We start from the raw sequence: 25860 nt of genomic DNA, 5'->3' as shown, positions 1-25860 counted from the left end.
GTTCTTGCTTTCTTCTCTCTTGTTTATATTTTGAGCGGTGAGCTACTGCTTGGAGTTCCTTTTTTTTTTATTATTATTATTATTTGATAAAAATGTTTACTTAAGTTTGTATTTAGAGTTAACAGTGAATCTCATGTTTACAGAAAGCTTGCACAGAGTACTTCGTTGGGTAACACAAATATCAGTATGGCCAAATGTTAACTCATTTCACTGATTGAATCAAAGTGATATTGGTAATATACAGTGTTCCCAAACAAGTGTAAACACATTTCCTAGAGTTATTTTATTTGCAAAAGAAAACATTATGTAATAAATAGAATTATATCCCCAAAAGATACATTATGAAAAAGTATAAAATTTAAGGGGGAAACCTTCAGTTCAGTTCTTTTTTATACGTCCCAGCTCATCATTCTTTCCCATTTTAAAAAGGATTCTTATTGTAGTTGTAAGTTTTGATCAGTGTTAAGGGTAAAACTAATTTGTTAAGTCATTCACAAATTATTAAAAATTTTTAAATGTTTAGATTTTGAGAGAGAGAGAGAGAGACACAGAGTGAGAGTGGGGAGGGGCAAGAGAGAGAGGGAGACACAGAATCTGAAGCAGACTCCAGGCTCTGAACTGTCAGCACAGAGCCGGACATGGTGTTCGAACCCACGAACCAGGAGATCATGACCTGAGCCGAAGTCGGACGCTTAACCAATTGGACTGCCCAGTGTCCCCAAATCATTCATATATTATTATTGATCATGAACTGTAAGTGGAACAAAGCAGCATTTCTAGTTGACAAATGCAACCTCAAGTATTTTGATGTCTCTTAAAACTGTAGCAACGAGAAAACTATTGACAAAGTACAACCAGGGATTGGTCTTCCCAAAATACACTGGAGTGTGTACTTTAAGTAAAAGGATGATTGCTTGAAGTAGCAGAGTTGGTAAGCAGGTACCAAGAGAACACAGGATCAGTTTGGAGAAGAGTATTTTCTAGAGCTCACATTATAACTGGATGGGATGAAAAGGGAAAATATAGGATAGTCTCACTCACAGAGGAAGTCACCCCAGCAGCCTGTATTGAGGTCATAACTTCTGACCAGAGGTTCCAGAAACCAAACATAGAATCATCACCGTGGAAAATGACGGCAGTAATCCTGAATGCTCACGTAGAGAGGACCGTGAAAGAAGAAAGCTTCTGTGCCTCAGGCTTTGATCAGTTGCTGGATCTCTCAAAACATCAGCAAGGACCAAAATCCAAATTAAAATTATCGTAAAGAAAAAATGAAATTACAGTAAAGAAATAAAAATAGGTTTTGACACCTGAGTGGAGAGTTGGTGATTTTAGAGAAATGCAGGTGCTAATCTGCACAAACTATCAGGAAAGCTGGATAATGCAAAAAGCTGGCGGTAAAGGGAATCATTGGAGTAAATAGGCAGATGTAAATAATTGGAGTACAGAGGTCTCCAGAGCCTGAGGCCTAAAATTACACATCCCTGAAATAGAACACAATGGAAGTGGTCACTGAAAGTCAAAGATGGATGAATGCTAGTGAAATGTGCACGTAGTCCATAACATTCGGAAGGGCGTTTTTATTCTCATTCCAACTGTGAGGACATTTAGTGCTGTTTCCCCAAGTATAACCAAGTAGAGCACAGTTAACATGGAGGCGCTGGTTCGGTCCAGTGAACAGAGCCATTCTGTAAAGTGAAAGCAGTCGTGTGTAGTTAAATTTCAGGCGGTCTGCTGAAATACACACACTCAAACCCTGCTTCCCTGTTTTCTCTCCTGTGCTTTCTCTGCTGGGTCTTTCTGTGATGGTCTTCTGATTTCATTTCCTTTTTACTGCCTTTCATGAACTTCTGGTTCCCTGCATTCATTTTGTTGTGGCCACATGCCCCACAAATAAGCTCAGGGTCCTGGCACAGTGTGGGAGGAGGAACGATTCCTCGCAGCTCAACCTTCCTGGCAAGGCAGATCTGTCCCGTGGCTGCGCCTGGGAGATGCTGAGGAAATGTCCTGTGGTCACCTTGGCAGCCGCACTGCTGGAGCTTGGTTCCTGTGCCTGAGATTCTTCCCAGGACACTTTTGAGAGACACAAAAGATGACTTGGAAGAACAAAAGGCCATGCTATGCTCACGGTTGGAAAAGTGACTAGAAAGGCGTAAACGTTCTTCATGTCAATGTTTCATTCTAACAAAATTAAAATGAGAATTACAATGTGATATTTTACTTGTTGATTTTATTTCTAAAGTTAAGTATTGTCTTTAGTAGTTCATATATATTTAGTATATAAGGTATGCTTTATGTATACTTTTGGTATATAAATTATTACAGTAATTAAAATATCTGCTGTGTAATTTCATTTTTCAATTGATTAATTATTTAATTAATTAATTATCCCCCCCCCCCCCAACAACAACATAGTTGACACACAGTATTACATTAGTTTTAGGTGTACAACATAGAGATTTGACAGTCTGTATGTCACCACAGGGGAAACTACCAGCCATCACCATGCGATGTTATTGCAATACCATTGACTATATTCCATACGCTGTACGTATATTCCTGTGACTGTTTTGTGCCTGTGACTGATTCGGTCCATTACTGTGTCTCCCACTCCCCTTTTTCCATTGTGTCCATCTCCTCAAGATGCTCCCCTCAGGCAACAATCAGTTTGTTCCTTGTTTTTATAGATCTGGTTCTGCCTTTTATTTGTTTTGCTTTTAAGATTCCACATATAAGTGAGCTCATATGGTATTTGTCTTTCTCTGTTTTACTTCACTTGGCACGACACCCATAGGTCTATTCGACGTTGTTGCAAATGGCAAGATCTCATTGTGTTTTTGGCCGAGTCAAATTCCACTGTGTGTATATACTACACCTTCTTCATCCACTCGTCTATCCGTGGACACTTGGGTTGCTTCCATATCTTGGCTATCGTAAATAATGCTGCAGTAAATATAGGGGTGCATGTATCTTTTTGAATAGTATTTTTGTTTTCTTTGAGTACATACCAAGTAAAAGAATTACTGGATCATATGGTATTTCCATTTGTAATTTTTTGAAGAACCTCCATATCGTTTCCGCACCAATTTACAAGCCTGCCAACAGTGGGTGAAGACTCCCTTTTCTCCACACCCTCAGCAACACTTGTTATTTCTTGTCTTTTTGATTCTAGCCATTTGATTTGTATTTCCTTGATGATTTGTGATGTTGAGCATCTTTTTTCTTTTGAGAGAGAGAGAGAGAGAGAGAGAGAGAGAGAGAGAGAGAGAGAGAGAGGTAGTGGGGTTGGGGCAGAGAGGGGGTGTGACCTGTGAGCTTACAGCTTGTGGGTTCGAGCCCCGCGTTGGGTTCTGTGCTGACAGCTCGGAGCCTGGAGCCTGCTTCAGATTCTGTGTCTCCCTCTCTCTCTCTGCCCCTAACCACTCACATTCTGTCTCTGTCTCTCTCAAAAATAAATAAACATTAAAAAATATTAAAAAAAAAAGAGAAACAACTATAAAACCTAGAAGAAATCAAGAGGATACCTTCATGGTCTTGGAGAAAGTCAAGATTTCTTACAGAGGATACACAAAGCAATGACATTCACACAGGAAATCCTGAAGGGTCTGGGCTTGACTTCCAATGGGCCAATCCAGGGAACCCCATGAGTAGGAAGAAAATAGGACCTGTCTAGGTGCTCTTCACTGGGACTCCAGAGACTTGGGTGGAAGCTTGTGACTACTGAACCTCATCCTGTATCCCTCAACTCCCCAGGCAAGAACTTACTGGACTATCTGGTCTTACCAAATACCCACAACAAAGATAGAAATGAGCCACCCTCCAGAGGCTTTTCCCCTTCATTAATGTGGTCTTCACACATTAGACCGAGGTCTGTACATGTGGTTAGAGAACAGGAAGCCTGCTGACAGCCGGGAAGCAATGCCTGGGCTGGCTGTGAGAGGGGTAGCAGCTCCACACTGGACACCTAGATAGGGACAGTGTGAGATGGGGGAAAACTTGGACTGTGGAGTCGGCCAGACCTAGGTTCTCATCCCCAGCCTTATCCTGTTAGGCTATGTGCCCTTGGGGCAATTCATTGGCCCTCTGAGTCCTGGTTTCCATACCTGAGGTGAACCAGTCTAACATCATTTGATCATTTGGTCTGAGGGCTGTCCTAGGCATGGTGGGGGGGATGCTGTCGGCAGAAGCGAACCTGCCCTTGCGTGGGCCACTGTAGCTGCACACAGTGCAACGCTTCAAACTTACCTTTTCACAAACAAGCTCCTTTTCCTGCTTTTCCTGCTTCCCAACCAGCCCTCAGCCTCCTAGGCCTGAAATATTGTAAGACTTTGGCCTTCTGTCTCCTCTATTTCCTGTATATCCTATCAAGTCTTCCTTCAAAATGCCTTTTAGCAAGAAGTCCTCCTGTAGCCCATACTGCTACTGCCTACTGATTCCTGTTGCTTGCCCTCCTTCCTGGCAGAATCCCAAATTTGTTCGAAGTGACAGTGAAAGTCCAACAAAAGGCTTTCTTCCTTAAAGGCCTTTGCAGCTGGGGATAGCTCTGAGACCCATGCATGAGATGGAGGCTAATGGGTTCTGGGACCACCCCTTCCTGCTTCATTCTTTCTATTTTCCCATCTGGGATGGAGGACCTATGGCAGCCATCTTGAGATCTTCTCTGAAGACCTTATCCGAAGAAGGCGTCGTATCACTCACATAGACTCTTGCGCCAGCCATCAGAGGGCTTTTCCCAATTTCTGCTCTGCCAGAAAGCATTGTGAAAGCATCGTGGTGGACGCACGAGGCCAGAATCAAAGGACTCCAGTTATAGCTCATCCCTAAAGTAGAACAGTAAGCAACCTGTGGAAATGAGGAAGGAAATCTACATAGACTGATGTGGAACCATATTCATGATATTTTGTTAAACTAAAAAGGTTGCTTAAAAGTAGCCTTTTTGGTATATAATTATAAACATAAACTCATTCTGAAGTATATGCATTTTAAAGTGTGAATGGATATTCCTGTGAATCTTCAACAGGGTCATTACATCTGCCTGATGAATTCTAGGTTGTATTTGTTTTCTCTTATCTGATCAAAATATTTTTCAATAAAAATAGAAGCAGTGGACAAAAGAACTTAAAATGCTGAAATTCCATGCTCCTTAATCTGGCATTCTGTGGCTTCCACAATGGACAGGAATGAAGACACTGTGTGTGTGTGTGTGTGTGTGTGTGTGCGCGCGCACGCCTGCACGTGAGTGCCCACAAGTATGCCAGTGTGAGCATTTATGAGTTCTTCAGAGTGTGTCAGTGTGTGCGTATATGTAAATGTGTGTATCTAGGGTCAATGAGTGTGTGTGTGTGCTCTGTGACTTAGTGTGTGAGTGCTTTGCAGAGTGTGTGGGTGTGAGTCACTGTGAGTGTGTAAGGAGTGTGATGTGAGCGAGCGTGTGTGTGGTGAGATGGTGGGTGTATTTGTCCTCCTGGGCTCAAAGAGAAGAGGCAGAAAGGATTCAGGAGCCCCAACTTTCTCAAGCCAGTCTGATCCATCATGGGGTACAGCAAGCCTGCCTTCCCCACCCTCCACTCTGCCCACCTAGAAGCAAAAAGGAATGACAATGAGGAGGGCCTCAGTCTGTCTGTGGAGGAGCCTGTCTATCTGTTTTTATTCTCCATGACAGCTGACCCCCAGGCTCTAACTGGCTGCTAAGCTGGCAATCCGCCTGGTCACACACCCTGAGAAGATGACCAGGTCAGCTACTCTCTCTCAATCCTTCCAAAGCTCCTTGAGCAAAAGGTTTTGTGGCCAATGATGTTAGGAAACCCGGAGAAATTGTGGGATCCACAAGAGACGCTGGCGTGTTAAGGGTGCTGAGAAGTCCCTTGGGAGGGAAGCCTGTTGCACCTTCCTAGACTAGCATTCACTCTTGAGAGCAGGAACCCCTCTACTCCCCTCGACAGCACCTGCTCACCTCCCATGGGAGGAGGCCTCACAGAAGCCACGTTGGGGAATGCTGACCCAGCCTACCTGGCACATCGCAGGCTGTGAAGCTCCCTCACCCACACACACACACGTCACTGGGGCCCTGTGAACAGGTGACACTACACCCATTTCACAGGTAAGGGAAATGAGGCTCCAGGAGGTGGAGTATGTAGCTCAAGGTGCCCCCAGCTTGTCGGAGGCCTGCTTGCCTGGACTCCACTCTCTTTCCTTCTAGGCAGAAGCTGAGCGGAGAGCAGGGCTCTGAATGGGCTCAGGAAGTAGAGTATTTCAGAGAAAAAGGCCAGGCTGAGGCTCGGCACTAGCCCATGATGGGATTCTCGGGCAGGTGGAAGGCGTGGAGGGGTCCCAGCAGATACTGAACGGGGACAGGGGGCTGGGAGGTGCTGAGGAAGGATTGAGAGGGAGTAGCTGACCTGCTCGTCCTGGCTGTGTGCCTCTGCCGTCTCAGCAGCTGGGGGTGGGGGAAGGTTCTAGTCCAAGCAGGACCCCAGCCGGCCCCGAGGCTGAGGTCAGGGCCCCTGCTCTCCGCACCCAGTTTCCTCCTCTGAGCCGCGAAGGAGGTGGGGGAAGGTTGCCAGACAAAAGGTGGGATGCCCAGTGTAATGTGAGTGTCAGGTAAACAGCAAACACATTTCAGTGTGAGTGTATTCCATGCAATCTTTGGGACACACTTAGACTAAACAATGACTTATTTTCTATCTGATAGTGGATGTGACCTGCGCAGCTTGTATTTTCATTGCAGATGAGGCCAGTGACCTTCATGGCACAGATGAGGGGTCAGACCCGGGAGTTGGGACTAGATCCCTGTCCGTGGCTCACTTCCTTCTCAAGGGCTGTCTTTCCCTATGGACCAGGTGAGGGACGGCTGGGCTGGACCTGGCTCTGAGGGAAAAGCCTGCCTCCGTGATGGTGGCCAGGAGTCTGGTGAGGGGCTGGGGACCCAGGGTGTCTGTGGTGCCCCTGCCCGGGGATCACCAAGCCCGAGAGCAGGGCTGGGAGGAGCTGTCTGCATCTACACTGAGGGACCTGTCTCTAAATCTGGAGTAATCTGGTGGTGCTCCATTGGCTGAGATGTTTGGGGGAGAGCAGGGATACAGGAGGTGGCTGGTGGAGGGACACCAGCATAGACCCCTGGGAGAGGAGGGGAGGGAAGGGGGAGGGGTGGGAAGCTCCAGGGCCAAGGGCCCTACCTGAGCCTTCAGGTGCAGGGATTGCTCTGTTCATTACCTCATCTGAAGGCAGGGGGTGGGGGGCATCATGGTAGCTGCTGCCCTCCAGCACCCCTCACTCACTGGGAAAGCTCTAACAGTGTGTGGGTGTGTGTGTGTGTGGCCGGGGAGGTGGAAGATCGCGTGGAGTCTCTGAGGAAGCACTCCTCCCCCCACTTCTCCACAAATTGGTGTCTGTGTTTGTGGTAAAGCCAGTGACACGGGGACATGGCCTATAAGAGGAGCAGGACCCGGCAAGGTCAGATTGCGAGGCGGCCAGCCACATAAAGCGGGGTGTGAAGAGTGCTTCAGCAGCTGCCCCACCATGACCTCCTGGGCCCTCCTGCTCCTTGCCTCAGTGCTCCTGGCCACCCCGGGTAAGGACATTCCCCCGTGCACATCCTGGCAGCTACTTCTTAGCAGAGGGTAGGGACAGTCTGGAGACGGGGTTGGGCTGGGCCACCAGATTTGAACTCCTGGGGGAAGGCAAGAGAGAAAGAACAACCTCTGAAAGGAGATGAGGGTAGTGTTCTCTTAGAGCAGCTCCAAATCTGTGTGTGTGTGTGTGTGTGTGTGTGTGTGTGTGTGTTTGTGTGTGTGAGACAGAGAGAGAGACAGAGAGAGAGAGAGGAGAGAGAAAACAGAAAAACAGAGACAAAGACAGAAAAGAGCTTCATGGATGATGTTGGTGGTGGGCGGGGGTGGGGGGCAGATAATCTTCTCCTGTTTTCCAGAAAGAATTGAGAGCATGTCTGTTGCACAGAGACTGGGTCAGAGCAGCTCCAGGGCGGAGCGCAAGGACAGGCCTCCTGGATTCCTCACAGATCCCTGCTCCTGGCCTGTTTTCTAGCTACCTCCTGGGCTCCCACCAGCAGGGAGATCTGTCTCCTTCCACTTGTGAAGGGGTGCTGATGGTGTTTCTTCCCCAGGGCTGACCTTTTCTGGTTTGAGCCCTGAGGGCAATGACTTGATGACCGGTGACTTGGGTCAGGAAAAGCAGTTCTTAGAGAGCTTGGTCCTGGAGTCCCCCCAGGTTGGTGGCTGGTTCCCTGCTCACTTCCCATAACCACCCCCTCACACATTGTCTCCTCCCCGGGAGCAGCAGGCAGGGCTGCACATCTCGCTGGGCAGAGGGGTGGGGAGGCAGGGCTGTGGGCTGAAGATGCTGGTTTTGTGCACCGTTGTGCCCGTGGCAGAGGTCGGGGGGCTACCTGGGTCTGGCTGAGCTCTCCCCAGGAGGGTCCCCTGGGTTCTGACCAGAGTAGAGAACTGTGTCGGGGGCTGCTCTGGGTGAGGTGCTGTGGGTGTGGGGCAGGGTCTGGGGTGTGTCAGCCCCACCAAGACTAGCAGGAAGGTGGGCAGGGACCAGCCAGCCTGCTTTAGGCCTGAAAGCACAGAAAGATCCTCCTTGATCCTGCTGGCCTAGGAGACACCAGAGAGCTCCTCCTGGGTCCCTGCCAAGGACTGTTGGGGTGTCTGAGACACCATCTCAGGACGCATTGTTTTCTGACAGGGTGACCAGCTGGCTATCAAATGCAAGATTTGTAAGGTGACAATCCAAGCTCTGAGAAAAGCCTTGGGAAATGATATCACACAGGTGAGGCTTGTCATTTGGGGAGCCATTTGCAGGGCGGTCAAGTGTATGAGTGGGGCTTGTAGGGCTAAGGGTGACACTGAGGAAGGGGCTGATCCCTGGTTGGGCCAGAGCTTCTCAGCAGGGGATCTGTGGGCCCCCTGGTCTCTGGGACTGACTTCAGAGAATCCCTTGAAACCATGAAGCTCTGTGAGTGTGAAAGTAGGAAGAGGAGCGTGCGTGATTTCCGTCCCATTGTCAAAGGAAATTTATTCCCAGAGCAGGTAGGAATCTTTCCCCTTTGGCCCCTCCACTTGTGCCAGGGACGAATTTTGTGAGATTGGTTCCATGGTGGCCTGGCTAGACTGATATGCCCCAGATCTCCCAATTCCTAGCAGCATGGCTTGGCCAAGCACTTAATGCTTTCTGAGCCTCAGTTTTCTTTTCTGTTTAGTGGGATGGATCATAATCGCCCCTTGTAAGTTATCGAAGCCCTTTAAAGGAGCTGAGGGGTGGAGGAGCTTAGCTCCATGCCTGGCCCTGAGCACCTGCTGAACAAGGGATGTGTTACTACCAAGAAGCCCTGCTTCCCCTCCCTCCCTCCCTCTGCTTTGTTCCCTGATCCTGCTCATCTCCCTGGCGCTGCAGGGCCCACCCTCAGCCCTGGGAACTCAGCTTTATCCTTCTCCACTGGATGGTGGGAGAAGGTACGTCCAAGTGGAATGTGCCAAGACTCCAAGTGCTTTCTTTTCCTAACCTTTGTCACACAGCCCTGTGCACGAGCCCCGTCAGGCTGGGACCCAGGAAGCTTGGCAGGCAGAACCCTTCCTGTGGGTCTAGGAGCCGTGGGCGCTGTTCTCCACACAGAAGGCAGGGGGGCAGGATAATGATGTACAGGGGAGTGGGACACTACAGGGTCAACTGTCCTTCTCGCAAGAGCCCCTCCTGGCCAGGCTTGGGCCAGGGCCTTGGTGCCTGGGCGTGAGGTCTGATCCCTGCCTCTCTAGCCTCTGCTCCGTGGCTGCCTGGCACCAGGCCCTCCTCCCAGCATGCCCTTGGTCAGGGTGCCCAGGGCCTAGAGCTGCTGGGGTCTGCAGGGGGGCGGCAGTCCTGGGCCGAGCTCACCTGAATTCTCTGTCTTCCTATGGTGCTGTTACTGCAGGAAGCCATCAAACAGGCTGCGTCCCTGGTGTGCAGGGAGCTATTTCCACTGGATGGTATTTGCAAGGAAATAATCAATAAATTTCTTGATAAGATCACCCAGGGTATCATGAATGGGAAAAGCCCTGAGGAAATCTGTGTGAAACTCAGGATGTGCAAATCTGAAAAAGGTGAGTGCAGAGGTGACAGCAGGGACTCATTCCTGGAGGGCTCACATCATGTCCCCACATATGTACAATACGGTTTCGACCCACAGAAATCCAGCTGTCATACACATCCCACCAAGCTTCCCTGCAGTGACATGTTACCCCCACCACTGTGAGGAAAGTGGGGAGAAGATGGGTAGGTGGGCTGCAGCTGGAACCGGTTGAGAAATACTCCAGGCCATCCTGGGGTGCCATCAGGTCCCCATCTCCGGTCAGCTGTGTACTTGAGCAAGTAGCTCAACCTCTGTGAGCTTGAGTTTCCTTCCTTGTGAAGGGATAGGCATCCGTATTTCTGATTTTCAACAAGGATTGAATGAAATGATTACGTGTAAAGAGGTTAAGACCGGGGCGCCTGGGTGGCGCAGTCGGTTAAGCGTCCGACTTCAGCCAGGTCACGATCTCACAGTCCGTGAGTTCGAGCCCCGCGTCGGGCTCTGGGCTGATGGCTCGGAGCCTGGAGCCTGTTTCCGATTCTGTGTCTCCCTCTCTCTCTGCCCCTCCCCCGTTCATGCTCTGTCTCTCTCTGTCCCAAAAACTAAATAAAAAACGTTGAAAAAAAAATTAAAAAAAAAAAAAAAAAAAAAAAAAGAGGTTAAGACCAAGCAAGCGGCCTCAGACTGGGATATTCAAAGACATCAGAGCCCTGATTGAACTCCCATCCCCCGGCCTCGTATGGGATCCCTGGGCATCAGAGAGACAGGTCACATCTTTGCCCAGGACACTAGGGACCTGAGAGCTGAGCTCAGGAACCCCGCTGGCAGGGAGGGCTCTCAGTCTCTCCCTCCAGGGCTGCTCAGCTGTGCCCACAGATCAGGCCACGGCTGCAGCACATGGGCCGGGAAGGGCCCCCGATTGGCTCTGGAGCTCGTGTAGCCCTGACCGAGGCTGTGGGACTTGATGCCGGCAGATCGGGGGTCACCTCATACTTTGAGGTCCTCACCATTTCCTGCGATTAGAGTCTGCGGTTTTCATCTCTGAAGCCCCACAACCCACACAAACCCCTGACTGGGTTCCAGGATGTGACTCCAGGTGTGCTCAGTAGGGACAGGTGGCTCTAGTCCCCACATCCTCCGGACAACACACACCCCTGCCCACTTGTCTGCTCTTGTCTCCACTCCAGGTCTCGGAGCCTCTGGGGTCTCTGACGCCACCCTGGGGAGAAGCACAGAGTCTCCCACAACCACCACCTGCTTCTGCCCTCCCAGATCCAGAGCCGACCCTCCAGTGTCTCTCAGCTAACTTCTCATTGGCTTCCCCTGAGGGAGAATAAATGTCATGCAAGCTTTTAGCCACAGCTTCTTTTCCTTTGGTGGACTTGAGGGGAGGGGCTCGGAGGCATGCTTGGGTGACTCCTGCGTTCGTTCAATCAATGGTTATTGTTTGTCCCACGCTATACTAGACGCTAGGGATTTCATGGCGAACTGGTCAACGTTAGCAGCCCTTACAAAGATGGTCATGAAATACTTATGAACAGTCACTAGAGAGACACACACTCCTCTGAGAGCCTGGGGTACACAGTGGATGTGCCCCCAGAAGCTCCCAGACCATGAGGAAGAGTAGCAGGGTTGTAGGTAAGAGTGTTCTTGGTCATAGGGCACAGAAACCCACCCTTTGCTTCTCTCTGCAGGGAGCTGTCTTTTTGTTTTGGGAGATACATTATTTAGGATTTATTCTGTGTCAGCTACAGAAATCTTAGCTCTTTCTGGTTCAAATAAAAAAGTCAATTTATTGGCTCGAGTAATTAAACAGTGTAGAGATAGCTTCAGGCACAGAATGATCCAGAAATGAGTGGTGTCCCCAGAGGTCCAGTCCTGCCATTCTCTCAGGTCTTTTCACAGCTGTATAGTGAGACTGATCTCAGCCAGCTTCCTTCTGGCAGCAGCCATGGCCACATTGGTCCAAACTTTACATTCCCCAGTATGTCATCAAGAGGGGAAGACAGTTCTTTGGTAGCCTCTCTGCCCTTGGAAGAGAATGGAAACTTCTTTCCTAGAAGCCCCATCAGATATCTCCTGTGTTCTCATTGGCTCGAATAGGGCAGGTGTCATCTGGAACCCATCACTATGTTCCGAGGGCATGGGACACGCAGATTAGCATGAGCTGAGTCAGGGCACACCCCTGGCCAACCAGTCACTCGTGTGAAAGTGGACATGAAAATCTGGGAGATCATTGCTGGGAGAGGGACAGGGATACCAACATCACTAGACGCAAAGGTACATCAGGCAGGGCTCAATCCAAAAAGCAGTTCCAGGACTCCCAGTGTGAAATCTGAAGCCATTTGAGTGTTAAAACACATAAGGAACATATGGGATTATAACCCATGGATTAAATGAGGATTAATGAATTCATAGAGATATAAATAAGACATTAATAATCAAATAAGGGAAATGGAGACATGTTACCTTATTCTAGATGCCAATTAATACATGTAGACATAGTTGCAAAATTTATTCCCACAAAACACATATTGATTTGATATGTGCGACCTTAGCAGGTACGGGCAGCTTTATTAGGGGACTAGGAGTAAAGAATCGAAGAGACAAGGGGCCGAGCTGGAGGCCATGTGAAATTAGAGGTGGGGTCTGCGATTAAGGTGTTTACATGCAGGGGAAATGGTCCCAGGAGAGGGGAGAGGCCCATGGTGCTGGACAGATGTGAGGTACAGCCCCAGGGAAGGCCTTGTGAAGGGAGAGGAGGGGTCCAGGGCACATGGAGCGTCAGCACAGACTCCCAAAGGTGGGAGCTTTGGGAAGGTGGCCTCGCCCTTAGGGATAAAAGCTAGTAAAGGACAGAGGCCAAGTCAGCTCCTGTAGCCTGTCAGGAGGGAGTGTGTGTGCACTGGCTTCATAATCCAGACTCCACTGGGGGTACCTGCTCACCCCTAGGCCCTTCTCAGTTCTCTATCATTTCCCCTGTCACCCACCCAAAAGCCCAGGACAGCAAGCTTGTGTCACGTGACATCCCTCCCTCCAGGCCACGTCGACCCCTGACCCAAACTGGAGCAAATGACTCCCTCCTGGGAAGTTGGAATTGCCCCATCCTGGTGCAGACCCCTTTGCCCTGGCCAGGCTCTGCATCTGTCTCTGGGTGGTCTTCAGACTTCCTTCTGCCTTGGCTCCCCCACCCCTTCTGGACAGGGCAGCCCCAGGCTCTTTCCAAACCACAACCACATCTCCTCACTTTCCAGTGGCTTCTCTCAGAGCTCGGGACAAGTCCCTACTGTGTGTCACACCCTGGTGTCAGAATAGGAAACAAACGAAATAAAGACACTTACCTCAAGCACCTGCCAATCTACAAACGACTAGTAATAATACATTAAATTTACCTAGCACCCTAACTCCCCTCTGTTTGTAGAAGAAGCAACAATTATTCATTTTATTAACTGGCATTGCCTGAGAGCCTGTCCTATGGCCTCCTGTGTGATGAGGTGGGAAGGATGCAGAAGGAAGTTCTAATGCACAGGGAGGTTGGTGGTTATCTCAAGGCGAAGCGCTTGTGTGCAACGTGAACCACCTCCTTCTATCAGGAACGCTATTTTTTCATTGCTGTGAGAAACTCATAACAGAATTTACCATCTTAGCAATGTGGAAACGTACACGCAGCTGTGTTGAGTATATTCACATTGTTGTGACACAGACATCCAGATCTTTTTCATCTTACAAAACTGGAACTCCAGACTTATTGTGAAGGCACAACTTTCCTTCGCCCCCGTCTTAAAGCCTGAGAAAACTACAGTTTCTCAAAAGTGGTCCACATATTTCTATTTTATATTTCCTTTAATTTGACTACTTTAGACACTTTGTACAAATGGAATCAGATATTTATCTTTTTGTAATTGCCTTATTTCACTTAGCATGATGTCCCCAAAGTTCATCTTTGGTGTGGCAATCGACATGAGTTTTTGTTTATAAGGTGAAATAACGTGTGTGTGCGTGTGTGTGTGTGTGTGTGTGTGTGTGTATTTATATATATTTGAGGAACCACCATATTGCTTTGGGTAACGGTCTTACAGTTTTACAACAGTGCACACTTTCTCCACATCTTTCCCAACACCTGATATTTTCTTTTTTTTGATAAAGGCCATCTTCATGGGTGGGGTGCTATCTCCTTGTGGCTTCGCCTTGCATTTCTCTGACGATTATTGATGTGGGGAGCATCTTTTCATATGCTTGTTAGCCATTTCTATATTTTGTAGGGAGAGTGCCTATTCAAAGTCTTTTGAGCTCATTTTTTATAATGTTTATTTATTTTTGAGAGACAGAGTGTGAGCAGGGGAGAGACAGAAAGAGAGGGAGACGTAGAATCTGAAGCAGGTCCAGCGTCTGCATAGCAACCCCCCCAACGTGGGGCTCAAACCCACAAACCGTGAGGTCATGATCTAAGCTGAAGTTGGACGCTTACCCGACCGAGACGCCAGGGGCCCCTCTTTTGCCTTTTTTAAATTATTTGCTGTTTATTTGTTGAATGTTAGCATTTCTTTGTACTTTCTGGGTATTACTCCATTATTAATGATTTGCAAACATTTTTATGTATTCCATAAATTGCCCTTTTACTTTGTCAACTGTGCTATTTGATGCACAAAGGTTTTAAGCTTGATGCAATGCTATTTGTCCATATTGTTGCATTTCTTGGTGTCATATCTGAGAATTCACCACCAAGTCGGAAGTCATGCAGCGTTCCCCTTATGTTTTTTCTAGCGATTTTATAGTTTTGGGTCTTACATGTAGGTGTTTGATCCTTTTCTAGTGACTCTTTTGCATATGGTGGAACATCAGGATCTACCTTCATTCTTCTCCATGGGGCTGTCCAGTTTTCCCAGCACCACTGTTTGAAGACATTTAAATTCCCTTTTATGAGCACGTTCTTCATGGGGTCTTGCAGAAATTGGTGAGCAGAACGGCAGTTTCTCAAAAGTGGTCCACATATTTGGTTAGTCACACGAGTACAAAGGTTATGAGGATTTTTGAGGGCAGCCTGTTAGCATGCTCTTTTCAGGGATTTTACAATAATTACACAAACAACCTCCAAATCAGATTAATCAACTCACATAAAATACAGTTAGAGGCCTCACTCCAGCCACGGAGTAATTTTCATCTAGTAAATCTACCGTTGGACAGTCTGAATCATTGGAAAATGCAGGTCTATGGCACCTAAACACATCTCAGTTTAATTCATTTTGGGGATTTTTAAGTATTTTCTGTGTGGAGGAGATGTTATCTGTAAATAGAGAGCTGTACGTCTTCCCTGCTAATCAAAATGGTTTTTTTTTCTTTTTTTCATTTTTTTGCTTAGTTCTCCTGGCTAGAATCGTCAGTACAATACCGAATAGATGTCTGGAGAGCAGACATCCTGTCTTGTTCCTGGTCTTTGGGGGAAGGTATTTAGTCTTTCTTCACGGAGTCTGATGTCAGCTCGGGGAATTTCATAGATGCCACCTATCAGCTTGCAGACTTTCCCTTCTATTCTTAGTGAGTGCTTTAACAAGAAGAGATGTTGAGTTTTTTCAAATGGTGTTTCTGTGTCCATCGAGAGGATCATGTGGTTTGTTTTTAAGCTTATTTATTTTTTGAGAGAGAGAGAGAGAGAGAGAGAGAGCGAGCACGTGCGTGCACATGCCAGCACATGAGCACGTGAGTGGGGGAAGGGCAGAGAGTAGGAGACAGAAGATCCGAAGGGGGCTCTGTGTTGACAGCAAAAGGCCCATGAGAAGCTCGAACTCAGGAACCACGAGATCATGACCTAGGCCCAAGTCGGATGCTTAACCAGCTGAGCCACCCAAGCACCCCAGGATCATGCGGCTTTTATTTGGGTTCTGTTGGTACAGTGAATTACATAAATGATTTTGGGGTGTTAAATCACTTTGCATTCCTGAATAAATTGGGGTTGCTCTGGTACAGAATTCTTTTTATATGTTACTGGATTCAGCTTGCCAGGATTTTGAAGAAGGTTATGGCATCCATATTCAGGGGAGATATTGGTCTGTACTTTTCCTGTGTTGCCTTTTTCTGGTTTTGGCATCAGGGCATCCTTTTCTATTTTTTGGAAGAGTTTGGAAAGAATTCATACTAATTCTAATGCTTGGTAGAATTCATCTGTAAAGATATCTGGCCTGGATGTTTGTTTGTGGGTGGTGTTTGCATGACTAATTCCATGTCTTTACTTATTATACATCTATTCACCCTTCCCATTCTTTTCAGTCTGTTTCGATAGTTTGTATCTTGACAGGGATGTGGTCCAATTTAATAACATATAACTGTTCATAGTATACCCATTCTCCTCTCTGTAAGGTCAAAATGTCCCTTCTTTTATTTCTGAATCTAATAACAAGGCAACACCCACTACTGTGTTAAAGTGTGTCTGTCATTTACTCTTGATGACAGGAACCCCATCCCCACTCCCCCTGCACAGCACCCGCTCACCTCCCACAGGAGTAACCCTTATAGAAGTCATGTTGGGGAATGCTGACCCAGGATACCAGATTACTTCTGCTTGGCACATCGCAGGCTGTGAAGCTTCCTCACACATGTACACACACACACACACACACACACCACTGGGGCCCTGTGAACAGGTGACACTACACCCATTTCACAGGTAAGGGAAATGAGGCTCCAGGAGGTGGAGTATGTAGCTCACGGTGCCCCCAGCTTGTCGGAGGCCTGCTTGCCTGGACTCCACCCTCTTTCCTTCTAGGCAGAAGCTGAGCGGAGAGCAGGGCTCTGAATGGGTTCAGGAAGTGGAGTATTTCAGAGAAAAAGGCCAGGCTGAGGCTCGGCACTAGCCCATGATGGGATTCTCGGGCAGGTGGAAGGTGTGGAGGGGTCCCAGCAGATACTGAAGGGGGACAGGGGGCTGGGAGGTGCTGAGGAAGGATTGAGAGGGAGTAGCTGACCTGCTCGTCCTGGCTGTGTGCCTCTGCCGTCTCAGCAGCTGGGGGTGGGGGAAGGTTCTAGTCCAAGCAGGACCCCAGCCGGCCCCGAGGCTGAGGTCAGGGCCCCTGCTCTCCGCACCCAGTTTCCTCCTCTGAGCCGCGAAGGAGGTGGGGGAAGGTTGCCAGACAAAAGGTGGGATGCCCAGTGTAATGTGAGTGTCAGGTAAACAGCAAACACATTTCAGTGTGAGTGTATTCCATGCAATCTTTGGGACACACTTAGACTAAACAATGACTTATTTTCTATCTGATAGTGGATGTGACCTGCGCAGCTTGTATTTTCATTGCAGATGAGGCCAGTGACCTTCATGGCACAGATGAGGGGTCAGACCCGGGAGTTGGGACTAGATCCCTGTCCGTGGCTCACTTCCTTCTCAAGGGCTGTCTTTCCCTATGGACCAGGTGAGGGACGGCTGGGCTGGACCTGGCTCTGAGGGAAAAGCCTGCCTCCGTGATGGTGGCCAGGAGTCTGGTGAGGGGCTGGGGACCCAGGGTGTCTGTGGTGCCCCTGCCCGGGGATCACCAAGCCCGAGAGCAGGGCTGGGAGGAGCTGTCTGCATCTACACTGAGGGACCTGTCTCTAAATCTGGAGTAATCTGGTGGTGCTCCATTGGCTGAGATGTTTGGGGGAGAGCAGGGATACAGGAGGTGGCTGGTGGAGGGACACCAGCATAGACCCCTGGGAGAGGAGGGGAGGGAAGGGGGAGGGGTGGGAAGCTCCAGGGCCAAGGGCCCTACCTGAGCCTTCAGGTGCAGGGATTCCTCTGTTCACTAACTCATCTGAAGGCAGGGGGTGGGGGGCATCATGGTAGCTGCTGCCCTCCAGCACCCCTCACTCACTGGAAAGCTCTAACAGTGTGTGGGTGTGTGTGTGTGTGGCCGGGGAGGTGGAAGACAGTGTGGAGTCTCTGAGGAAGCACTCCTCCCCCCACTTCTCCACAAACTGGTATCTGTGTTTGTGGTAAAGCCAGTGACACGGGGACATGGCCTATAAGAGGAGCAGGACCCGGCAAGGTCAGATTGCGAGGCGGCCAGCCACATAAAGCGGGGTGTGAAGAGTGCTTCAGCAGCTGCCCCACCATGACCTCTTGGGCCCTCCTGCTCCTTGCCTCAGTGCTCCTGGCCACCCCGGGTAAGGACATTCCCCCATGCACATCCTGGCAGCTACTTCTTAGCAGAGGGTAGGGACAGTCTGGAGACGGGGTTGGGCTGGGCCACCAGATTTGAACTCCTGGGGGAAGGCAAGAGAGAAAGAATGACCTCTGAAAGGAGATGAGGGTAGTGTTCTCTTAGAGCAGCTCCAAATCTGTGTGTGTGTGTGTGTGTGTGTGTGTGTGTGTGTGTGTGTTTGTGTGTGTGAGACAGAGAGAGAGACAGAGAGAGAGAGAGGAGAGAGAAAACAGAAAAACAGAGACAAAGACAGAAAAGAGCTTCATGGATGATGTTGGTGGTGGGCGGGGGTGGGGGGCAGATAATCTTCTCCTGTTTTCTAGAAAGAATTGAGAGCATGTCTGTTGCACAGAGACTGGGTCAGAGCAGCTCCAGGGCGGAGCGCAAGGACAGGCCTCCTGGATTCCTCACAGATCCCTGCTCCTGGCCTGTTTTCTAGCTACCTCCTGGGCTCCCACCAGCAGGGAGATCTGTCTCCTTCCACTTGTGAAGGGGTGCTGATGGTGTTTCTTCCCCAGGGCTAACCTTTTCTGGTTTGAGCCCTGAGGGCAATGACTTGATGACCGGTGACTTGGGTCAGGAAAAGCAGTTCTTAGAGAGCTTGGTCCTGGAGTCCCCCCAGGTTGGTGGCTGGTTCCCTGCTCACTTCCCATAACCACCCCCTCACACATTGTCTCCTCCCCGGGAGCAGCAGGCAGGGCTGCACATCTCGCTGGGCAGAGGGGTGGGGAGGCAGGGCTGTGGGCTGAAGATGCTGGTTTTGTGCACCTTTGCCCGTGGCAAAGGTCGGGGGGCTACCTGGGTCTGGCTGAGCTCTCCCCAGGAGGGTCCCCTGGGTTCTGACCAGAGTAGAGAACAGGGTCAGGGGCTGCTCTGGGTGAGGTGCTGTGGGTGTGGGGCAGGGTCTGGGGTGTGTCAGCCCCACCAAGACTAGCAGGAAGGTGGGCAGGGACCAGCCAGCCTGCTTCAGGCCTGAAAGCACAGAAAGATCCTCCATGATCCTGCTGGCCTAGGAGACACCAGAGAGCTCCTCCTGGGTCCCTGCCAAGGGCTGTTGGGGTGTCTGAGACACCATCTCAGGAAGCATTGTTTCCTGACAGGGTGACCGGCTAGCTCTTAGATGCAAGACTTGTAAGCTGGTAATCGAAGCTCTGAGAAAAGCTGTGGAACATAATATCACACGGGTGAGGCTTGTGATTTGGGGAGCCATTTGCAGGGTGGTCAAGGGCATGAGTGGGCTTGTAGGGCTAGGGGTGACACTGAGGAAGGGGCTGATCCCTGGTTGGGCCAGGGCTTCTCAGCAGGGGATGTGGGCTCCCTGGTATCTGGGACTCACTTCACAGAATCCCTTGAAACCATGAAGCTCTGTGAGTGTGAAAGTAGGAAGAGGAGCGTGCGTGATTTCCGTCCCATTGTCAAAGGAAATTTGTTCCCAGAGCAGGTAGGAATCTTTCCCCTTTGGCCCCTCCATGTGTGTCCAGGGACGAATTTTGTGAGATTGGTTCCATGGTGGTCTGGGCTAGACTGATATGCCCCAGATCTCCCAATTCCTAGCAGCATGGCTTGGCCAAGCACTTAAAGCTTTCTGAGCCTCAGTTTTCTTTTCTGTTTAGTGGGATGGCTCATAATCGCCCCTTGTAAGTTATCGAAGCCCTTTAAAGGAGCTGAGGGGTGGAGGAGCTTAGCTCCATGCCTGGCCCTGAGCACCTGCTGAACAAGGGATGTGTTACTACCAAGAAGCCCTGCTTCCCCTCCCTCCCTCCCTCTGCTTTGTTCCCTGATCCTGCTCATCTCCCTGGCGCTGCAGGGCCCACCCTCAGCCCTGGGAACTCAGCTTTATCCTTCTCCACTGGATGGTGGGAGAAGGTACGTCCAAGTGGAATGTGCCAAGACTCCAAGTGCTTTCTTTTCCTAACCTTTGTCACACAGCCCTGTGCACGAGCCCCGTCAGGCTGGGACCCAGGAAGCTTGGCAGGCAGAACCCTTCCTGTGGGTCTAGGAGCCGTGGGCGCTGTTCTCCACACAGAAGGCAGGGGGGCAGGATAATGATGTACAGGGGAGTGGGACACTACAGGGTCAACTGTCCTTCTCGCAAGAGCCCCTCCTGGCCAGGCTTGGGCCAGGGCCTTGGTGCCTGGGCGTGAGGTCTGATCCCTGCCTCTCTAGCCTCTGCTCCGTGGCCGCCTGGCACCAGGCCCTCCTCCCAGCATGCCCTTGGTCAGGGTGCCCAGGGCCTAGAGCTGCTGGGGTCTGCAGGGGGGCGGCAGTCCTGGGCCGAGCTCACCTGAATTCTCTGTCTTCCTATGGTGCTGTTACTGCAGGAAGCCATCAAACTCGCTGCGACCATGGTGTGCAAGAAGACACTTCCACTGCAGCATGTTTGCAAGGAATTAGTCACTAAATGTCTTGATAAGATCATCCATGGTATCATGAATGGGAAAAGCCACGAGGAAATCTGTGTGAAACTCAAGATATGCAAATCTGAAAAAGGTGAGTGCAGAGGTGACAGCAGGGACTCATTCCTGGAGGGCTCACATCATGTCCCCACATATGTACAATACGGTTTCGACCCACAGAAATCCAGCTGTCATACACATCCCACCAAGCTTCCCTGCAGTGACATGTTACCCCCACCACTGTGAGGAAAGTGGGGAGAAGATGGGTAGGTGGGCTGCAGCTGGAACCGGTTGAGAAATACTCCAGGCCATCCTGGGGTGCCATCAGGTCCCCATCTCCGGTCAGCTGTGTACTTGAGCAAGTAGCTCAACCTCTGTGAGCTTGAGTTTCCTTCCTTGTGAAGGGATAGGCATCTGTATTTCTGATTTTCAACAAGGATTGAATGAAATGATTACATGTAAAGAGGTTAAGACCAAGCAAGCGGCCTCAGACTGGGATATTCAAAGACATCAGAGCCCTGATTGAACTCCCATCCCCCGGCCTCGTATGGGATCCCTGGGCATCAGAGAGACAGGTCACATCTTTGCCCAGGACACTAGGGACCTGAGAGCTGAGCTCAGGAACCCCGCTGGCAGGGAGGGCTCTCAGTCTCTCCCTCCAGGGCTGCTCAGCTGTGCCCGCAGATCAGGCCACGGCTGCAGCACATGGGCCGGGAAGGGCCCCCGATTGGCTCTGGAGCTCGTGTAGCCCTGACCGAGGCTGTGGGACTTGATGCCGGCAGATCGGGGGTCACCTCATACTTTGAGGTCCTCACCATTTCCTGCGATTAGAGTCTGCGGTTTTCATCTCTGAAGCCCCACAACCCACACAAACCCCTGACTGGGTTCCAGGATGTGACTCCAGGTGTGCTCAGTAGGGACAGGTGGCTCTAGTCCCCACATCCCCCGGACAACACACACCCCTGCCCACTTGTCTGCTCTTGTCTCCACTCCAGGTCTCGGAGCCTCTGGGGTCTCTGACGCCACCCTGGGGAGAAGCACAGAGTCTCCCACAACACCACCTGCTTCTGCCCTCCCAGATCCAGAGCCGACCCTCCAGTGTCTCTCAGCTAACTTCTCATTGGCTTCCCCTGAGGGAGAATAAATGTCATGCAAGCTTTTAGCCACAGCTTCTTTTCCTTTGGTGGACTTGAGGGGAGGGGCTCGGAGGCATGCTTGGGTGACTCCTGCGTTCGTTCAATCAATGGTTATTGTTTGTCCCACGCTATACTAGACGCTAGGGATTTCATGGCGAACTGGTCAACGTTAGCAGCCCTTACAAAGATGGTCATGAAATACTTATGAACAGTCACTAGAGAGACACACACTCCTCTGAGAGCCTGGGGTACACAGTGGATGTGCCCCCAGAAGCTCCCAGACCATGAGGAAGAGTAGCAGGGTTGTAGGTAAGAGTGTTCTTGGTCATAGGGCACAGAAACCCACCCTTTGCTTCTCTCTGCAGGGAGCTGTCTTTTTGTTTTGGGAGATACATTATTTAGGATTTATTCTGTGTCAGCTACAGAAATCTTAGCTCTTTCTGGTTCAAATAAAAAAGTCAACTTATTGGCTCGAGTAATTAAACAGTGTAGAGATAGCTTCAGGCACAGAATGATCCAGAAATGAGTGGTGTCCCCAGAGGTCCAGTCCTGCCATTCTCTCAGGTCTTTTCACAGCTGTATAGTGAGACTGATCTCAGCCAGCTTCCTTCTGGCAGCAGCCATGGCCACATTGGTCCAAACTTTACATTCCCCAGTATGTCATCAAGAGGGGAAGACAGTTCTTTGGTAGCCTCTCTGCCCTTGGAAGAGAATGGAAACTTCTTTCCTAGAAGCCCCATCAGATATCTCCTGTGTTCTCATTGGCTCGAATAGGGCAGGTGTCATCTGGAACCCATCACTATGTTCCGAGGGCATGGGACACGCAGATTAGCATGAGCTGAGTCAGGGCACACCCCTGGCCAACCAGTCACTCGTGTGAAAGTGGACATGAAAATCTGGGAGATCATTGCTGGGAGAGGGACAGGGATACCAACATCACTAGACGCAAAGGTACATCAGGCAGGGCTCAATCCAAAAAGCAGTTCCAGGACTCCCAGTGTGAAATCTGAAGCCATTTGAGTGTTAAAACACATAAGGAACATATGGGATTATAACCCATGGATTAAATGAGGATTAATGAATTCATAGAGATATAAATAAGACATTAATAATCAAATAAGGGAAATGGAGACATGTTACCTTATTCTAGATGCCAATTAATACATGTAGACATAGTTGCAAAATTTATTCCCACAAAACACATATTGATTTGATATGTGCGACCTTAGCAGGTACGGGCAGCTTTATTAGGGGACTAGGAGTAAAGAATCGAAGAGACAAGGGGCCGAGCTGGAGGCCATGTGAAATTAGAGGTGGGGTCTGCGATTAAGGTGTTTACATGCAGGGGAAATGGTCCCAGGAGAGGGGAGAGGCCCATGGTGCTGGACAGATGTGAGGTACAGCCCCAGGGAAGGCCTTGTGAAGGGAGAGGAGGGGTCCAGGGCACATGGAGCGTCAGCACAGACTCCCAAAGGTGGGAGCTTTGGGAAGGTGGCCTCGCCCTTAGGGATAAAAGCTAGTAAAGGACAGAGGCCAAGTCAGCTCCTGTAGCCTGTCAGGAGGGAGTGTGTGTGCACTGGCTTCATAATCCAGACTCCACTGGGGGTACCTGCTCACCCCTAGGCCCTTCTCAGTTCTCTATCATTTCCCCTGTCACCCACCCAAAAGCCCAGGACAGCAAGCTTGTGTCACGTGACATCCCTCCCTCCAGGCCACGTCGACCCCTGACCCAAACTGGAGCAAATGACTCCCTCCTGGGAAGTTGGAATTGCCCCATCCTGGTGCAGACCCCTTTGCCCTGGCCAGGCTCTGCATCTGTCTCTGGGTGGTCTTCAGACTTCCTTCTGCCTTGGCTCCCCCACCCCTTCTGGACAGGGCAGCCCCAGGCTCTTTCCAAACCACAACCACATCTCCTCACTTTCCAGTGGCTTCTCTCAGAGCTCGGGACAAGTCCCTACTGTGTGTCACACCCTGGTGTCAGAATAGGAAACAAACGAAATAAAGACACTTACCTCAAGCACCTGCCAATCTACAAACGACTAGTAATAATACATTAAATTTACCTAGCACCCTAACTCCCCTCTGTTTGTAGAAGAAGCAACAATTATTCATTTTATTAACTGGCATTGCCTGAGAGCCTGTCCTATGGCCTCCTGTGTGATGAGGTGGGAAGGATGCAGAAGGAAGTTCTAATGCACAGGGAGGTTGGTGGTTATCTCAAGGCGAAGCGCTTGTGTGCAACGTGAACCACCTCCTTCTATCAGGAACGCTATTTTTTCATTGCTGTGAGAAACTCATAACAGAATTTACCATCTTAGCAATGTGGAAACGTACACGCAGCTGTGTTGAGTATATTCACATTGTTGTGACACAGACATCCAGATCTTTTTCATCTTACAAAACTGGAACTCCAGACTTATTGTGAAGGCACAACTTTCCTTCGCCCCCGTCTTAAAGCCTGAGAAAACTACAGTTTCTCAAAAGTGGTCCACATATTTCTATTTTATATTTCCTTTAATTTGACTACTTTAGACACTTTGTACAAATGGAATCAGATATTTATCTTTTTGTAATTGCCTTATTTCACTTAGCATGATGTCCCCAAAGTTCATCTTTGGTGTGGCAATCGACATGAGTTTTTGTTTATAAGGTGAAATAACGTGTGTGTGCGTGTGTGTGTGTGTGTGTGTGTGTGTGTATTTATATATATTTGAGGAACCACCATATTGCTTTGGGTAACGGTCTTACAGTTTTACAACAGTGCACACTTTCTCCACATCTTTCCCAACACCTGATATTTTCTTTTTTTTGATAAAGGCCATCTTCATGGGTGGGGTGCTATCTCCTTGTGGCTTCGCCTTGCATTTCTCTGACGATTATTGATGTGGGGAGCATCTTTTCATATGCTTGTTAGCCATTTCTATATTTTGTAGGGAGAGTGCCTATTCAAAGTCTTTTGAGCTCATTTTTTATAATGTTTATTTATTTTTGAGAGACAGAGTGTGAGCAGGGGAGAGACAGAAAGAGAGGGAGACGTAGAATCTGAAGCAGGTCCAGCGTCTGCATAGCAACCCCCCCAACGTGGGGCTCAAACCCACAAACCGTGAGGTCATGATCTAAGCTGAAGTTGGACGCTTACCCGACCGAGACGCCAGGGGCCCCTCTTTTGCCTTTTTTAAATTATTTGCTGTTTATTTGTTGAATGTTAGCATTTCTTTGTACTTTCTGGGTATTACTCCATTATTAATGATTTGCAAACATTTTTATGTATTCCATAAATTGCCCTTTTACTTTGTCAACTGTGCTATTTGATGCACAAAGGTTTTAAGCTTGATGCAATGCTATTTGTCCATATTGTTGCATTTCTTGGTGTCATATCTGAGAATTCACCACCAAGTCGGAAGTCATGCAGCGTTCCCCTTATGTTTTTTCTAGCGATTTTATAGTTTTGGGTCTTACATGTAGGTGTTTGATCCTTTTCTAGTGACTCTTTTGCATATGGTGGAACATCAGGATCTACCTTCATTCTTCTCCATGGGGCTGTCCAGTTTTCCCAGCACCACTGTTTGAAGACATTTAAATTCCCTTTTATGAGCACGTTCTTCATGGGGTCTTGCAGAAATTGGTGAGCAGAACGGCAGTTTCTCAAAAGTGGTCCACATATTTGGTTAGTCACACGAGTACAAAGGTTATGAGGATTTTTGAGGGCAGCCTGTTAGCATGCTCTTTTCAGGGATTTTACAATAATTACACAAACAACCTCCAAATCAGATTAATCAACTCACATAAAATACAGTTAGAGGCCTCACTCCAGCCACGGAGTAATTTTCATCTAGTAAATCTACCGTTGGACAGTCTGAATCATTGGAAAATGCAGGTCTATGGCACCTAAACACATCTCAGTTTAATTCATTTTGGGGATTTTTAAGTATTTTCTGTGTGGAGGAGATGTTATCTGTAAATAGAGAGCTGTACGTCTTCCCTGCTAATCAAAATGGTTTTTTTTTCTTTTTTTCATTTTTTTGCTTAGTTCTCCTGGCTAGAATCGTCAGTACAATACCGAATAGATGTCTGGAGAGCAGACATCCTGTCTT

The 25860-nt window shown here is 49.1% G+C and overlaps 2 protein-coding genes across 3 annotated transcripts; both read left to right on the top strand.

Annotated features, from left to right (window-relative positions):
• Positions 1-7438: 7438 nt before the first annotated feature.
• LOC131484806 (antimicrobial peptide NK-lysin-like) lies at positions 7439-11421 on the top strand. Its single transcript, XM_058683465.1, has 5 exons — positions 7439-7570; positions 8123-8226; positions 8707-8790; positions 9929-10097; positions 11254-11421. The coding sequence occupies exons 1-5, from the start codon at positions 7519-7521 to the stop codon at positions 11370-11372; spliced, it is 528 nt and encodes a 175-aa protein (XP_058539448.1). The 5' UTR covers positions 7439-7518; the 3' UTR covers positions 11373-11421.
• Positions 11422-18062: 6641 nt separating this feature from the next.
• On the top strand, positions 18063-21789 carry LOC131484804 (antimicrobial peptide NK-lysin-like). 2 transcript variants are annotated; one of them, XM_058683457.1, is made up of 5 exons: positions 18063-18196; positions 18753-18856; positions 19335-19418; positions 20556-20724; positions 21626-21789. In XM_058683457.1, exons 1-5 carry the CDS (start codon positions 18145-18147, stop codon positions 21772-21774), a joined length of 558 nt encoding a protein of 185 aa, XP_058539440.1. In that variant the 5' UTR covers positions 18063-18144; the 3' UTR covers positions 21775-21789. The 2 variants fall into 2 exon arrangements, with proteins under 2 accessions (XP_058539440.1, XP_058539441.1); XM_058683458.1 differs by lacking the exons at positions 18063-18196; positions 18753-18856 and adding an exon at positions 19848-20100 and having other exon boundaries at positions 19337-19418.
• The last annotated feature ends 4071 nt before the right edge of the window (positions 21790-25860 follow it).

Source organism: Neofelis nebulosa, chromosome 9, assembly GCF_028018385.1.
Source record: "Neofelis nebulosa isolate mNeoNeb1 chromosome 9, mNeoNeb1.pri, whole genome shotgun sequence".
Lineage (NCBI taxonomy): Eukaryota > Metazoa > Chordata > Mammalia > Carnivora > Felidae > Neofelis > Neofelis nebulosa.
The sequence above is the reverse complement of the archived record's forward strand: the minus strand, read 5'-3'. Positions and strand labels throughout refer to the sequence as shown.

Excerpts from the sequence above, each read along its gene's own strand:
- LOC131484806 (XM_058683465.1), top strand. The coding sequence starts at position 7,519 with ATGACCTCCTGGGCCCTCCTGCTCCTTGCCTCAGTGCTCCTGGCCACC. Across the intron at positions 7,571-8,122 it reads AGTGCTCCTGGCCACCCCGG|GGCTGACCTTTTCTGGTTTG; the intron begins GTAAGGACATTC and ends TTTCTTCCCCAG. Across the intron at positions 8,227-8,706 it reads TGGTCCTGGAGTCCCCCCAG|GGTGACCAGCTGGCTATCAA; the intron begins GTTGGTGGCTGG and ends GTTTTCTGACAG.
- LOC131484804 (XM_058683457.1), top strand. The coding sequence starts at position 18,145 with ATGACCTCTTGGGCCCTCCTGCTCCTTGCCTCAGTGCTCCTGGCCACC. Across the intron at positions 18,857-19,334 it reads TGGTCCTGGAGTCCCCCCAG|GGTGACCGGCTAGCTCTTAG; the intron begins GTTGGTGGCTGG and ends GTTTCCTGACAG. Across the intron at positions 20,725-21,625 it reads GATATGCAAATCTGAAAAAG|GTCTCGGAGCCTCTGGGGTC; the intron begins GTGAGTGCAGAG and ends TCTCCACTCCAG.